Raw genomic sequence first — 15,710 nt, 5'->3', positions numbered from 1 at the left:
ATTTAAAAAAAGCAACCTTTGAGTAAAGACGGGGACTCAAATGTCCACCGACTGTCTCAATTAGAAAGATTGCGAGGTTTTTCAAAAAGCGCAGCCAAGTGAGAAACGTTAAGGTTGTGAACGCTGGTGTTTTCCGCCCGTGCGACCCGCAAACTGCTGACACACTTTTGATCGTTCACTTCCTCACCACTTGTAAAAGGAAAGCAGCCCCCTCCCCTCTCCCCTCTCCACCTTCATCACATTGATCTGTGTAGGTTCAATTAAAAACCACTGTGCCAGTTTTGCTAGTATTTAGATTTTTTTTTTTTGGCTCTTCAATGCAGATGCAAACACCATGCAGGAATCTTAATGTTACAGCTTTCCAAAAAAAAAGAAAAGAAAAGAAAAGTGAACTCAAAAACAGGGACCAGGCAGTATGATTCACAAGTCCCACCCCTTACCCCCTTCACCCCTCCAAAAAAAAAAAATTGACTTATTAGTAACAGAGGAACCTGTGTGTTCTTTTCTGTAATTATTATTAGATTAATTTTTTTGTGCAACTTTTGAAATGAACCTTGTAATGTATCATTTTGAGGCCCAGGCTGTAAATCCAAAATCACTTTAGCACTAAAATCGAGCCGTAACACAACTGAGATTCTCTTTACGTGGACGCACACTCAGCTACAGGCCAATCTTTTTTTGGGGGAGGCGGGATGGGGAGGGTTCAACAGCTCTTTAGCAACTTGGTAACCACTCTTGGTTTGCTTTTAGTTCTAAGATGATTTTGGTTTTGCTCGTTTTGTTTCTGTGGAAAAGCTTGTGATGATATATGTTTGGGAGGGAAGGGAAGGGAAGGGAAGGGGAGGGTGGTGAGGGTTGATGGAAGCAGATTTAAAGAAAGAGGTCTCTGGAAGGCCGAGGTTGTCGAGATAATGCTTAAAGTCATTATAATACCATTAACCAATGGGTTGGTCAATTCTGTGAAATTGTATAAAGAAAAAAATGTTTGTTTTTTTTCGTCCTCTTCGAAAGGTGATTTATTCAGACTGATGGTCTCGCCTCACCGAGTAAGAGAGAGCTTTGATATCTTTCTTTGTTAACTCATGGTGCCTTCAAGAAGCTGTTTGTGTTCTGTTTGTCTCTCTTTCTCTTTCTCTCTCCACTGTGTCTTCAAGACTTCAAACAAACAAACAAACAAAAAAAAACAACAAAAAAACCAACAGCAGCAACTCATTCTAGATAGCAGAATGTCTGTCTGTGTAGGAGGGGACGCTTTCATGGTAATTCATCCGCTTACACAACATACTGTGGTAGACATGGTGAATGAAGACTTCTCAATTGCCTACCAAAGACAGCACTCAGGCTCTTGTTAAATCTTATACCTTTTGACTCGTCACCTGTAAAGACAACATACGGTGCATTCCTTTTTACACCACAAGGGGGGGGATGAATGAATGAAGACAAGAACCCAGGATGATGCAGACACGCAGACCGCTGTTTTTCATAGACGCTTCGTACAAAAAAAAATAAAATCGCTACGCAAAATGAACCGAGGCCGCCAGACAACGGCTCGAGGCACCTGCACTGTTACCTGTATTTCTTATTACATCGATGCTCCGCAATGCACAAGGTTAATAGGGATGCATAGGTATGTTTATGGGTTTATCTTTTAATTGATTTGTCCTCTTTCTGTTGCCAATCTGGTGCTGCTGAGCAGACTTGAAGTCAAATTGTTTTTCTTTTTTTCTTTTTTTTTTTTTTATTCCCCCAAGCCTGTCTTTACTGCTCGGTGGTCCGCTTTATTGAGACTGCCGAGTCAGCTCAGGTGAACCTCTCTACCAGGTAGGTTAAAAAGCATCTTGAATGGTATTTTCAACCCAAAGTCTGTTAATGAACGAACTCTCAGTTCGGTTGGGCGGATCAGGCCACATGCTGCAGTCCTCCTCTACCCCCCCCCCCCCCCCTGCATTAAAGCAACATGTCGTTTTGTGCCCCCCCCTCCCTCCCTCCTCCGGTTTCTGTTTCTCAGTCATCACCAAAACTCCAGTCGCTTGATCCTAATTTGAACACTAGTGCCAGATATAAATGCAGAATGGCATAAGGTATTTGTATATTTGTTTGGTAATTTGCTTTACTTATATGCGTGTAAATGCATATCAGAAAAATAAAAAAAATTATATGAAATGTTGTCATCTTTGTTCTTTTTCCAAGTGTTTCTCAATCATTTCATTTCATCGTACCATAAAGAAGAGAAGCTTTACATTGTTCCAGTTTATTGTGAATATTGAACACAATTTATTTTTTTTACATCTCTACTGAAATATAATATTAAAACCACAGTGAAGAGAATCTGTGGAGCATGTGAAATTATTGCCTCTTGCCCCCCCACCTCAACTCGTCCCCCCCGAACTAAATTTGGTACATTCATGTAGAACTGATAAAACATTAGAAAGACAGAATGGTTTGGATTCAGGCAGTCAATTTCATTAATTAAATACATGAACAGAAGATCTTTTAAATTAGCAAATAAGAATAAAATACATTTGGAAAAAAAAGGATACAGTATACGTTTGATGTATGATGCGTAAATCCAAGCCATTTATAACATTTAATAAAATCTACAGAATGACAAATACTCTCTCTCTGAGGAGTGTCCCCAAAAAATATAATATAAGATGACACCCTACTCTGAAATCCAAGGCACACATCTCATAAAAGATGCTGCTGCTTCTCTCCAGTGTGTCGCACATCTGTACACATCTGTGTGTCTCAACTGCTGAAGATGAATGTGCAGATGTGGATCGGCCGGCGGGCTAAATTTGGTAAACAAAATAGGGCGAGTGACTTAGTGTCGCTCATTCTGGAAAAGACACAGACACCGGCCTTTTAAGAGTTGACTTTACAATAGAATGGAGATCTAATTGCATAGCTGAAAAACAAACAGAAAGAGCATCTGAGTCATGTAAGCTTCCTAAAACACTGTCAGTAGATATCAGCTCATCAGAAAGCAATAAGATTGCGCAGGCCTATATCTTCCATAAAGATAATTCAGTACATACAGTTGAGATAAAACTGTAACTTTATCTTATGGTTTGATCCTGCAGCAGGGAACATCTTAATTAGCTTAGTAGCAAATTAGCTCATTCACTCCTTTCCTAGGGTAATACTCAGCGTGCACTGAATATCATTTCTGATCTTGGCTGGTGTCCGCCGTGTCACTCTGACAGCAGCTCGTTTATCAAGCGTCTGCTATCAAAGCACCGACGGGGTTCAAGGACCAGAAGAACTGAGCTCAGTGTGGAAAGAGGGTGGGGTGGGGAGTGTGAGTCCTGTCCTGAGCAAACGCAACTGCCTGTAGGGGAAACACTTGCCAGTAGCCTTATGTAATAATGTACATTGGACCCTGGTTATCAGTACGCTTAAGTGAAAAGGTCCATAGTACCCCAATTGTGTGCCTGCTGTACAATGCGAATGTGTTAGTGGTGGTACAAAAGTAAATCTGCATAGCAAAAAAGGTTCTGGAGAAGAAAAATAGAGTCCTTATACAGTCACTTAAACATATACAGTGTTAGATCATTTACAGCACAGATCAGTACAGTGAACGTGACTCAGTTCCATTGTATTGCTCTGGGGGCACATTCTGCAGCTTCCTGCCTTTGTGTACTCAGTTCTTGTGCAGTGTTTTGCATAGATCCAAGAGTTGTTGTAGTGGTCGCAGCAGCTCATGCAGCAGCAGCAGCAGGGAAGCGGGGGACAAAGGGGGAGGGTCAGATGTATTTGTTGGCCAGGTTCTGAACATCGTTCTTGGTGAACTCCGTGCTCTCTACGGCTGACAGATGCTCGAACAGCTGAGTCATGTGGCGGCGCTCGTCCTTCTCCAGCAGCATCAGTACGACCTGTAAATAGAGCGTATCATCATTTATCTGCAAAAGCCCAGCTGCTGTGGAGAGAGGACAGATTACTTATGAAGTGATAACATCATTTATTAGATGTGGTGCTCAGCATGTGAAATATTTTTTTTGAGATTGAAGGTTTTTTGTGAGTTTTTGAAGGTGAAGTCAACTCTCTTACCGAGAACCTGTCAGCAGTGTGCAGGTGATTGAGGTGTTTGTAGACCTGGTTGGGGTTTTTTTCCAGGAGGTGGGAGTCTAGTGCTCGCATGATGAAACTGAGTTTGTGCGCGTCCAGCTGAGTGCTCAGGTACTGTGGAAGCACCTCTGGATTCGTGGAGGCCAGCAGCTCGGCGCAGGCAGCCACGTTCCCACTGCTGTGAGCCGCGTTCAGAGCCTGGCCGAACTCGTAGGCGTTGGTTGGATGTAGGTTGATGGTCGTGTTGTCCCCGTCTGGCTCGGGAACGGCTGACGTTTCCTCGTCATCCTCCACCTGAGGAAGAAGATAAATAGAGGTTATAAATGTAGTGTATATAGGGAAAACCAGTAGAGAGACTTTGTTGGAGAAATGCTCAAACAATGATTGTGTAGAAATAAATCAGATCAAAGGTAGAAGACTGGATACAATAATGTGAGGACAGAAATCTATAGAAGACTACAGAAGAATACAACAACTACAATTCCCAAGAAGCATTGAGATACAACACACATTCATCAGACACAGAGCTACATTTGATATCCATGGTTGTATTTCTGGCCAAGTCTGATATTTTCAACTCCTAAAAGATGAGCTACTAAATGTAATATAGAAATAGCTGAACAGTGATGGCACTTGCATATATTGAAGGGTATGGGTAAGAATCATACAGTTGACTTCCAATTGATGAGCGAATTTGCTGCAAATGAATGCTTATGTGAGGCTGATGAAAGCAAAGAAATCAAATCATACACTCTATAGTACATTCCTGCTGTTTGAAAACCAAAATAATGATCGAGGTGACTAAAAGCTGCTAAAACAAGTAGAATTGGATGTTAATTGTCAGTGGGTTCTGTTTTTGACCAACCCAACCTTCTAAAAATGCACTCAGTCCTTTAATTTACTTTTAAAATATATTCGTAATATAATCTAAATTTAACATTTCTTTTCCATTTCTCAGATGTTTAATACTAGAAGCCTTCAAAGTGTGTCATTCTCACTATGACCACTAAACCAAAATCATGTCTACACCCTTGGTTGTCATATTCATCATTTTAAAAAGTGTATTTACCTCTGTGATGGGGACTGTCTTCCTGTGTTTGGTTGGTGAGGCGTTGGCCAGGCTCTGTCTGAGCAGCACTGTCACCTCCTCCAGCTCCTTCTCAGCCTCCTGCACGTTAGGATCCTGCTGCAGCACCTCCTGCAGGTCAGAGCTGCACGCCAGGTAGTCCTGTTCCAGGAAATAAGAGACAATACTGATCCTCTGTGTGTACAAGACTGCTGATAACCATTTCGTTAACCAAAAGAGACAGTTTTTGTGAGTAGTAATCGGTTAATATGTGAATTCAAAAGAGAAATAATGAACCCAGTATTTGCAAGTGACATTAATACAAAGTAATTAATCATTTAAAGGTGCTTGACAACTTTAATTTAAAGCCTCTTTGACACAAAACAGCTGTTAACTGTGAGCATTAGTGTTTAACAGTCACCTTGAGGCCTTTGTTGGCCATTGCTCGTCTGTAGAAGGCCTTCTTATTGGTTGGCTCCAGTTTCAGTGCTGCATCACAGTCCTGTTTGGCCTCTGTAAATCTCTCCAGCTTCAAGTAGCACAGGGCTCTGCAAACACAAATATACAAGCACGTCACTTGTGATTTTTATTTTTGTCACCAGCAGCTAATCTTATTTGAGGCGTGACTAAAAGGTATCATGAGTTTGTGACTCATCGGGCATGATAATAGAGGCTTGAAGGCATGAAAACGATTATTTTCATATGAAGGAGATGAGACAGGAGATGGAATTAACATTTGCTCTGATAGATTTTCTCCTTGTTTTTCTTTTCCTTGTTTTTCTTTTCAATGGGCTTGTCAGCTTATGAGCCTGACGGTCTCGGCAGCTGTGCGTAGGTTCAGGTGTTTGCTCTGGCGTGGCTGTACATACACACGCAAGCCCTTTTCCGCAAGCTGGGGCTCAACATACACACGGAATGCAAACACACACAATAGGGAAATCATTCACGTCGGCATCAGCGTTTCCTCTGTAACGTGATGGACAATCTACCTGCTATTGTGGAAAGAAAGCAGGGGAGGGCAGGATGGAGTCAGACCTGCCTGTGCCTGTGTGCCTGTGCCTATGTGTGTGTGTGTGTGTGTTTTAGTCTAGATGGAAGATAATACGGTTGGTGGCTATAAGCGGAGTCGTGATAAACAGCGCCAAAAGCAAGCAGCTGTTTCCTGAGTTGCTCTGTTCCAACTTTACCAACAATATGAACTAATTTACTACCACTGACAGACTGACGACTGCTTGGGATTAGCCACAGAGCTCAACGTGCCGCCTGGCAGACGACAGCTGGGAATATCAGCCTGTTTGAGTTTCGCCAAACGAATGATTCGGATTTTCTGCCATTTTCCTGCTTTGTACGGTGACAAATCATGACATAAAATATGATAGAGTAGTAGAGTGTCAGTCAGAAGACAGTGAGGAACAGAAAGTGAAAGACGACTGGCAGTGTGCGTGTGTGTGTTTGTGTGTTTGTTAAAGCTGGGGGTGAGTTTCTAACCTGTTGGTGTAGACTGCACACTCTTCTGGCTTTAGCTTAAGGCATTCTGTATACTTTCCAAGAGCATCCTGGTATTGGCCTTTCTTCACATACTCATTCCCTTCTGTCTTCAGAGCTGTAAAACGGACTTCTGCTTTCCTCTCTGGAAGACAAAATTAAAATGCTTATTCACAATCCAGCCACACTCCATCAACAATTCTGCAATGTGGTTTAATTGACCTTCTTTATTCCTGAGAAAAACCTCACACAAGGATTTACGCCGTCGCTGTAATGCTCGGGGGAGGGTTTAAATCCTTCAAATTAATGCTGGGCTTGCTTGGACATGAGGCAGCGAACGTTAAGTCAGCAATCGGTCACAGTGTGGACTAAGGGCCAATCAATCTGCTGCAGTGTCTTCTGGGAGGAAAAACTGTGCCAGCCTATTCTTTCATTAGTTTAAAAATAACAGCTGTCGTGCGGCCATGGGAATGAAGAAACTGCACGGTCAGCGAATAGAGGTGACACGTTCACTTATATAAAGATTAGGCCTTTAACAGCTCCTCCTTTATATCTCAGGAGGACAATGACAGAAAAGGAGAACAGTGAAAGTTTTAAGGGTCATAATTTATCCTGTCTATATGGTGATGTCGAGCAGTAGTGGAAGAAGTATCCTGATACTTTATGTATGTAAAATGTGGAAATACTAATAAGTACAGTCCTGCATTGAAAATATTACCTGAGTAGAAATATGTACTTAAAATATCATTATTTAAAGAGCTTAATGCAGAATAATAGTCACTGTGAGGATTATACTGTTATATAATATAGCATTAGATAATTATTACTAATGCATTCATTTTGCTGTCGTATTTAGTTGACAAGGAGTTCATTTTAAGTATTTTATATACTGTTGTGTACTCTAATATATAACAATGCATTACATTTTATAGATGACCATATTCTGTGTATGTAAATAGTTAATTTGTGATACTAGTAACTGATTTCAAGCATGAATGTAGACTACTGTTCATTCAGTTTAATTACTTTTTATCTTTTGTCTTTATTGTGAAGCACTTTACTTTAAAAATACATGTGACTTTTATGAGGAGACACTTTTAAAACACTGCTGTCATTGAGGCACTTACCAGCTCAGATATAAAGTGAGCTTTAGAGAGCACATGGTTATCTTATTCTTCTGTCTCACTTGTATTTTTTTTAATCCAGATGTCTCACTGAGATCAATTTGAAGGATTTGTACTGTGTTATGTTAAGATTTAATTGCACAAATACTTCAAACCCCTGTTCACACGATGAGTAATCATGTGTTTCTGTGGATAACTTAGAGGGGGTTCTTTTGATTTAAAGAAAAAAAACAAACAAACACAAACCAGCATCCTTGGCGGCTTTCTCCGCTCGTGCCTGGAGGACCTCGGCGCTGGGTGGCTCCTCTCTGCGGTGCTGCTGAGCTGACAGAGGCACCAGGGGAATATCGGGGAGCTGCTCTCTCCACTCAGTGCCGTCCTGTTCGATCAGCAACCGGGTGATCCTGCAAAAGTAGAGAGATCACTGCTATTGATACACATGGACATACAGAGTCACACGCATTTAAGACTTTTCAGCTGCTTGTGGAGTGCTATTTTATGCAAGCGTCTAAGTTTAGTTTCGTGGATACTATATAAGGTCAAACACTGATACTGCTCCTGGACACAAAGCAGCCAGGTGAGTTTCCGTGTTGCGTAATAGAGAGAGGACATACAGTCTGAGAGCCATAATTAACCTCTAGCTGGAGCTGCTTCTGTACAGCAGCTAAATCTGTTAACATGCTTTGTGTTTGTACATTTGCTTTGCTTTTGATTCTATTTGCTCAAATTATGGAGATTATTTTGTGTAAGACAGACACAATGAAACCACTAATTTATCTTATTTCCTTATCTTAAGTCAGCTAATAATATGATGTGTCGCTCATCATGAAAGTCAATAGCAGGCACACTCTCATCATAACTACCTTATTCAGTTCAAATAAAGGGCAGTCACAGTCATGACTCATCACCACTGTAATATTGAACAGTTTGAACCATTCAGTCAGTTTTGCGTTTCAGTGTCATCATCACAGCTGAAGTGAGAGGTGACGGCTAATACCTGTTGACGCTGTCGTGTGCCGCCTGCACGCTGATGTCTATCTGCAGGACAGTCTTGTAATCCACGTAGGCCTTACGGTAGCGCTCCAAAGACTCATAAGCCATGGCCCTGCGCAGGAGGGGCTTGAGAGAGAACGGCTGCAGCTCCAGGGCTCTGGTTGGTAAAAATAGACGTAATGAGAAGGGAAGCAAAGGATCAAGTCTGGGTCCTTTGCTACAGATTCCGGTGTCCTTCTGGATGGAGTACCATATGTGATACATTTCTATGTGGCTGCAGAATTGTGTTATTTTATAAGTGTGTACATGTGAGCGTTGTTCGTTTAAGCTTTCACATGCAAGATTCCTCCATTTTCTGAGTTTGCTGCTTATAAAACCGCTTCTAAAGAGATTAATCTAAAATCCCTTACAACACACCCCAGAGCAAATCCCCTCATAAACTGATAGGGATCTGCTACTGAGGTATGCTGAATGATAATGCTAAAAAAACACAAAAAATAAAAACAGGACCAAACATGATAGGTGATAATTGCGAAATTTGGATCAGAGCCACAGCTGACATTCCCACTCATTATAAGGTCAGTAAACAAATGCTCTCACTTTGTGCAGTCCTGTATGCAGTCTTGACAGTTGCCATCTTTCAGGTAGCAAGCTGCTCTGTTAGAATACAGAATACATAGATCCTCTGGACTATCAAGCCCTGCATAAAAAGAGACAAATATAATCAATATCACATAAATCACGCTTTAAAAACACAACTTAGAAACAACACATGGATCTTACACTGTTATACAGAGAATATATACAAGTGGCATCATCTTAAGTAGACTTCTTGGCATTTTAAGTGTTGTATGAATCCTTTATAATATTTAAAGGTTGCTGCAGAATCAGACACTCAACATGTTTTGACCTGATGCAGATGCTTTGCTCAATAATGATTATAGTGGAATGTTTGGTTTGTTTTGAAATAATTGGTTTCTGTAATTACTGAATGAACACATTTTAGTTTGCATAATTGTTATGTGCACAACTTCCAAAACCTCTTAATGGCACAATACGAACCTGCAGTCGAACTTCTTCAGATTGATAAATGGAATCATTTTAAAGCCGCGTTCACTCATACAGAACATTTACAATGCAACTTGTATCTTTTCATCTGTACTTGTTATCTGAGATATGAGCCTGCATTCCACACAGGTTAAACTTGAACTTAATCTTGAACTTTCTGTCAGGACACATGATAGGCAGCACTTTCTTTTACACTAATACATCGCTGTATACCTGTGTTGCTATTTTACTGTAGTGACAACATGATTTGGCTTGTCACCTCCAAGATATTTACTCCTATATTTGCTATTCTCTTCAATCCCCAAATAGGTAGTTCATTCTAATTTTCATTATCAGTGTAAGAAAAAGCAGCACTGAACTCTCCACTACACTCAATGCTTTCAGCTTAGCATGCCACCTCATCAGATGAAATCAGATTATGGCTGATGACACAGTAAAGCAGTGTCCGTGATGATGTCTCAGCAGCTTCTCAGGTGAGGTTACTGTGACAGTAGAGCATGTGCAGGTTACAGTTGCAGTTGTAGGGAACATAAGATGACTTGTGTGAGTCTGAAATGTCCCATTTTTGACACTGCTGCATGTTGATGTGGGTTTAACAGGGTTCACGGTGTATCATCTCTGTGGTGTGTTTGTATTACACGCAGCTTTCACTACACCAGTCAGATGGCAGACCTTGGGATGATGCTGATGTCCAGTCAATTTAATATCCAGCAGCACAGTAGGGAGTAAGAACATGATGGCAGTGCACCAAAAAGACTGTGTGTATGCATGTGTGTGTGTGTGTGTGTGTGTGTGTGTGTGCGGGAGCCCTGACAAGCGGCAGTTTCTCTCCCTCCATCCCATCGATCAATCCCCTTACTCTCTCTCTCTCTCCCTCCCTGTGAGAATTATAGCTGCGGTCGCACAGATTCAATTTCACAGTGAGTGGTTAGCAAGTCATGTGACCTGGAGCAGACCTGAGCTGAGAGGCTTAGCGCCAGGCTGAAGCTAAAACAGAAAACACTGTCCATATACGCCACAGAAGCTACATTGGTGACGCATTGCTCCAGGGACCAAGTCACTAAATACACAAACATCCCAACATTTAAACTCCTGTGGAGCTCTAATTAAAATATTTGGAATCATGTATGTACACTAATGTGAGTGGATGCCATCTTTCTGCTGGTTAGGTATTCAAATGTGATGTTTTGTGCTGGTTTGTTATATCCTGCGGTGAGATAATGCAAATAAGAGATAAATGAATGGGCTTCCATTGTAAGAGCAAAGTCATGACCTTTGATTTACAATTGTAGCGGCCAGATACAGGAGACACCAGGAAGCTATTGAAAATGTGGTGAGACAGATTATAACATCAGTCATTAATCTACAGGCGCTTTGCTTAGTGTTATAACACACTAATATAAGTATAAAAGTTGTACATTCTGGCTCATAATTTACTTCTCTTCAATACAATATGTCAACCATTCATTCCACACCATGTGACTGAACTACTGACCACCTCAGACTGAAATCATAACAACAGCCTCAACCATGAGGGCTCTTGAACCCTACCTGATTCTGTATAGCCTTGAATGGCTTGTGAGTATTTCTCCAGTGCATCGGCAAACTGTCCGTTTTTAAACAGCAGGTTCCCTTCATTCTTTAGCCGGGCCAGAGGTAGAGGCAGGGCTCCACATGGGGCATCGAGGTTGACAGTTTGTGCTGCACTTCCTCCAACAGGAGTTCCCTTGCTGCTGCCTCCACTCTGGTCAGCCTGGTTCGAAGCTGTCGAGCCCCTCTTGCCTGTTCCATTGGCTACCTTATCCTTGGATTCCTGCCCGAGTTTGTACTTGTCCGAGCTGCCTCCCTTGCCCTTCCAGTGTCCGTGGTGGGAGTTGCCAGACTCGCTGTGAGGACCCCCGTCCCCTCTGCCGTGGGGCTTCTTTTGCGCGTTACCCATGTCTCCCCTTTCGGCAGGAGCAGCTGAGCTCTCCTCCCCTCCCACAGGCTGGCTGTGTTCAACCGGACAAACTAGAAAGGAGAGGGAGGGAGAGGAAGAGAGAGAGACAGAGAGAGAGAGAGAGAGAGAGAGAGAGAGAGAGAGAGAGAGAGAGAGAGAGAGAGCGAGATAGGGACAGATAGAGAACAAGAGAGAGAGGTAGGGGAGAGGAGGGGAAGGGGGGGGAGCACACCCACAGGAAGCAGTCAGCGTTACATCACAGTGGGGGAGGGTTAGAACAGGCATGACACAGAGCCACTTAAAAGAGGGAGTTCCAGGAAGCAGCTACTCTCAACAGTGAATTATGAAAGTCCTGGGTGGGGGTGGGGTGGAAAACACACACACACACACATAGTATGTCACATTTACCCCGAGGTGGACAAGGGGTATTTCCTCTATCTATATTACAATAGTGTGGGGTTGTGGGGAAAAATTACTTCCCTTCTATTACCAGAAATCCTCAAGCTACCTCACCTCACATGTTTGGTACAAATCATGAGTGGATTAGAGAGCAAATCCATAGCCAGGCCTCTACAATGGGGACTACATCAAGCTTTACTATAGAGTGGTGTAAAAATACAAAGCTCTGAATATTAAGGGTGTGTTGAGCAAGCTCTCATGTATAAGCTCTTTTGCTTCTGTAAACCGAGCTTATTCAGCTAGTTTACCTACCAGAGACTTACAGATCTGCCACATTTAGTTCTTACTTTAGTTTGAAGTGAATTTTAAATCAATTCTAATCATTTGTTATTACTTGCTTATACCTCACTATGCACTGCATTTATATAACAACCATTTTAAGGCTTAACATGTTGAAACACATGCAACTGGTTGATTTTAGTGCTTAATTTTACCTTTCAAAGAGACTAAATTAAACTGTCCATGTTATGTTAAATATAGCTTGGGGAACATTCAGTTCAGTTAAATTGAACATACAATTATAAATGAGCACTGGCTTGTTTATAGTCTGTATGTGTGTGTGTGTGTGTGTGTGTGAGTGTGTGTAAATCAATTATCGATATTGATTTTGAAGGCAAATCTCAAACAACTCTCACCCGTCTGCTCTGCTTTTTCGCCAATACTCTCGTCCTCTTCCTCTTCCACTTCTTGGATGAGGATTTTTTTGCCTTTGCTTTGCTGTCCTGGTTGAGTTTCTGTCATCCTCTTCTCAGTTTCAGTCAGAAGTTTCTGCATTGCAAATAATTCACACATAGGAATTTGCATGTGACAATCAAGCTATAGATAACTGAGCTAAAGTGAATGGCCTGTTTGTGATTATACATTATAATACAACAGTGTGAAACATGACAACTAAATTAAACACAGGTTGAGCCCACCTTCTAACACAGAACTACTGTAGAACTACATCATTTTCCATTTACAGCAATGACAGATACAGATACACATGATTTTATTAATACCTGCAGCAGCTTCAATCTGTTTTGATCTCACACAAACACAGTGACACCTAGTGGGCATACACTAGTACTACAGTTACCTACAGCAGCTGCAGCATTGTGCGGCTCTTCCTTAAGCACCATCCTCAGATCCTCCACAGCCATTTGGAAGTTGCCCATGTGCTTATGGACAGTGGCACGACGTAGCAGGGCTGAGGATAAGGACATAAATGCAAATTGATGCTATTGTTCACAACTGCACTGTAGAGTTAGAGATGTATGTGAAGACAGCATCGTAAGTAAACATCATATTTCAGTTTTATATTTGATAAAGTGCTACATAAAGGGAAAATCACCTTTCATATTGCCTGGTTCCAGTTCCAGTACTCTCTGGCAGTCCCTCATGGCATTGTGCCAGTGCTTGAGATTGATCTCTGCCTGGGCTCTGTTGTTGTACGCAGCCACGGTTGACATAATGGAAAGGCTTCTGTAATGGAGGGCCAAAAATAAAAACAGACCTTTCTTTACAATGAGGTTAATGGAGAAACACTTGGAGGCAAATGGTAAATGGGAGTGAAATTGGACTTCAATGAAAGACAGCAGGGTAATAAAATGCCAGGCAGGAAAACATAATCTCCCTCAAGAGATGTAAAATGCTTTCTTTAATCAATGTTTTAAGAGCTTTACCTGGAATAGTATGCTACTGCCTCCTCGTAATCGTGTGCTCTGAAAGCTTCGTTGCCTTTGTCCTTTTCACGGTTTGCCAGGACAAGTTTCTCTTGTTGTGTCAGCACTGGATGTATTACAGAGACCACACATTTTACACACACAGTACGTACACATATGTAAACTACATATATTGCTTGTCAATAACCACAAAATTAACATAATGCAGTACATGAAGTATCCACTTGAGTCTTGACTTTGGGGTATCCTGAGTTTATAATAGTAGGATGTTCATTTCTCACAATGTTTCCATCAATTCTTTCACATTCTTTTTCCACATCAAACCTAGAAATAGAGAGGAAGATATTTAGCTGAAGGATGCTGTAAAGGCTTCAACGGTTCAACTGTGGATTGATTAAAGAAACTTAGCTAAGACCTTTTTTACAAAGTGAGATTCTTTTGAAATGTGTCAGATACAGTGCTTGCAGCTGCTGAAACAGTGTGTTCTTTCTTCTGAGTATAATGGACAAATGTAGCTAGACAAAATGACTCACTTGTCCCATTCTTGATAATCACGTGGGAGAGCACGTTTGGAGGGATTCCCGTTTGATTTTGGATCTGAATTCTGTGATTTAAAAAGACTTTGTCATCTTCCACACATAGCTATACGCAGCATGGTTATGTACCATAGGTAGGAGGTGAGTTTTACCTGGATAAGTGGAGCAGAGTGATTTGACCCTCTAACAGGTGGCATATTTTCTTTCACCATATCATCAAACACTGGCTGCTGTTTTAGGGAACTCTCTGTCTTTTTGGTTTCTTCTTCCCACGTCTGTAAAGGGAACAATTTTAAATATTCAGATGCTTCTGAGTAATTTGAAAGAAACAGCAATGTAAAGAACAGAAGGCAGTAGACAGGATTTATAATATAAATACACTATACCTTCAGTTCATCAACAATTTGGCTCCACTCCTCTGCAGCGATGCTGGCTGCTGTGGCCACAGGGTTTTCCTTCCTGAGTGCTCGGCTCTTAGGGTCCAGTTTCTCCAGGTGACTCTCACAGAACTTGATCAGATGAGGATAAATGCCCTCATCACCAGACCTTTACACAAAATAAGACAATATTTTCTGAAAGCCTGAATTCCCAGCAATAGTTTCAGTCAGGCTCATGTGGCTGTATAGTGCTCTATTCCCCTTTGGAAAATTGGTGATAATTACTTTGTGTGTACTCTACTTCCAATATTGCATACATTTTCCCACGATGATGGAATGACGAATAAACTTGATGTGTATGTCCAAAACAAAGGTATAAAAACAGTTTTACCTCATCTCATTTACAGCTCACATGACTTTTACCTCAGTAGTCTCAAGATCTTCTCCAGGTATTTCACATCTTTGCATTCTTTAATGTAATCATAGTCCAGGTGCTCCACAGGAACCTTCCCACTGTAGTCAACAGAGATGGGCTGGCTTTGAAGGGAGACAAGTGCATCTGCACTCATGGCTGAGAAGAATATTAAACAGATTATGTTAATATTTGGCTTCGTAGCTCTGAATGATATATCACTTTTTCTAGAGAAATAAAGTTAGCTAATCCTACATTAGCGGTATTTTAGCTGGCATTAATGCTACCTTTACAAGAGTGAGTGTGATGAAACGTTACATATTCCTATCATCTGAGAGAACAGGATCATTTTGGTCGAAGAAGTTGCGGTGTTGTAATCTAATTATGGAAACTTAAGGGAAACTTTACCTGCTGCAGTCTGGCTCTGAACGCTCGTCTATAAAACCAGGGACTGTTACTATGGTAACTGTACACGGAAGACCAGAGATACGCCGAAGCGGAAACACGTCATACGCTCCA

The 15,710-nt window shown here is 41.5% G+C and overlaps 1 protein-coding gene across 1 annotated transcript; it reads right to left on the bottom strand.

Annotated features, from left to right (window-relative positions):
- Nucleotides 1-2,388: 2,388 nt before the first annotated feature.
- Nucleotides 2,389-15,348, bottom strand: LOC128367023 (sperm-associated antigen 1-like). The gene is made up of 18 exons (XM_053327808.1): nt 15,203-15,348; nt 14,789-14,948; nt 14,555-14,677; nt 14,400-14,470; nt 14,078-14,190; nt 13,867-13,972; nt 13,536-13,666; nt 13,285-13,391; nt 12,838-12,970; nt 11,356-11,814; nt 9,337-9,436; nt 8,741-8,893; nt 7,990-8,147; nt 6,623-6,764; nt 5,556-5,682; nt 5,138-5,296; nt 4,051-4,362; nt 2,389-3,875 (listed from the first exon to the last, which is right to left on the bottom strand). Exons 1-18 carry the CDS (start codon nt 15,346-15,348, stop codon nt 3,747-3,749), a joined length of 2,829 nt encoding a protein of 942 aa, XP_053183783.1. The 3' UTR covers nt 2,389-3,746.
- Nucleotides 15,349-15,710: the final 362 nt, after the last annotated feature.

Source organism: Scomber japonicus, chromosome 10 (assembly GCF_027409825.1).
Source record: "Scomber japonicus isolate fScoJap1 chromosome 10, fScoJap1.pri, whole genome shotgun sequence".
In the NCBI taxonomy this organism is placed as follows: domain Eukaryota; kingdom Metazoa; phylum Chordata; class Actinopteri; order Scombriformes; family Scombridae; genus Scomber; species Scomber japonicus.
The sequence above is the reverse complement of the archived record's forward strand: the minus strand, read 5'-3'. Positions and strand labels throughout refer to the sequence as shown.

Excerpts from the sequence above, each read along its gene's own strand:
- LOC128367023 (XM_053327808.1), bottom strand. The coding sequence starts at position 15,348 with ATGAGTGCAGATGCACTTGTCTCCCTTCAAAGCCAGCCCATCTCTGTT. Across the intron at positions 14,191-14,399 it reads GATTATCAAGAATGGGACAA|GTTTGATGTGGAAAAAGAAT; the intron begins GTGAGTCATTTT and ends CTCTATTTCTAG. Across the intron at positions 13,667-13,866 it reads GCAGTAGCATACTATTCCAG|AAGCCTTTCCATTATGTCAA; the intron begins GTAAAGCTCTTA and ends CCTCCATTACAG.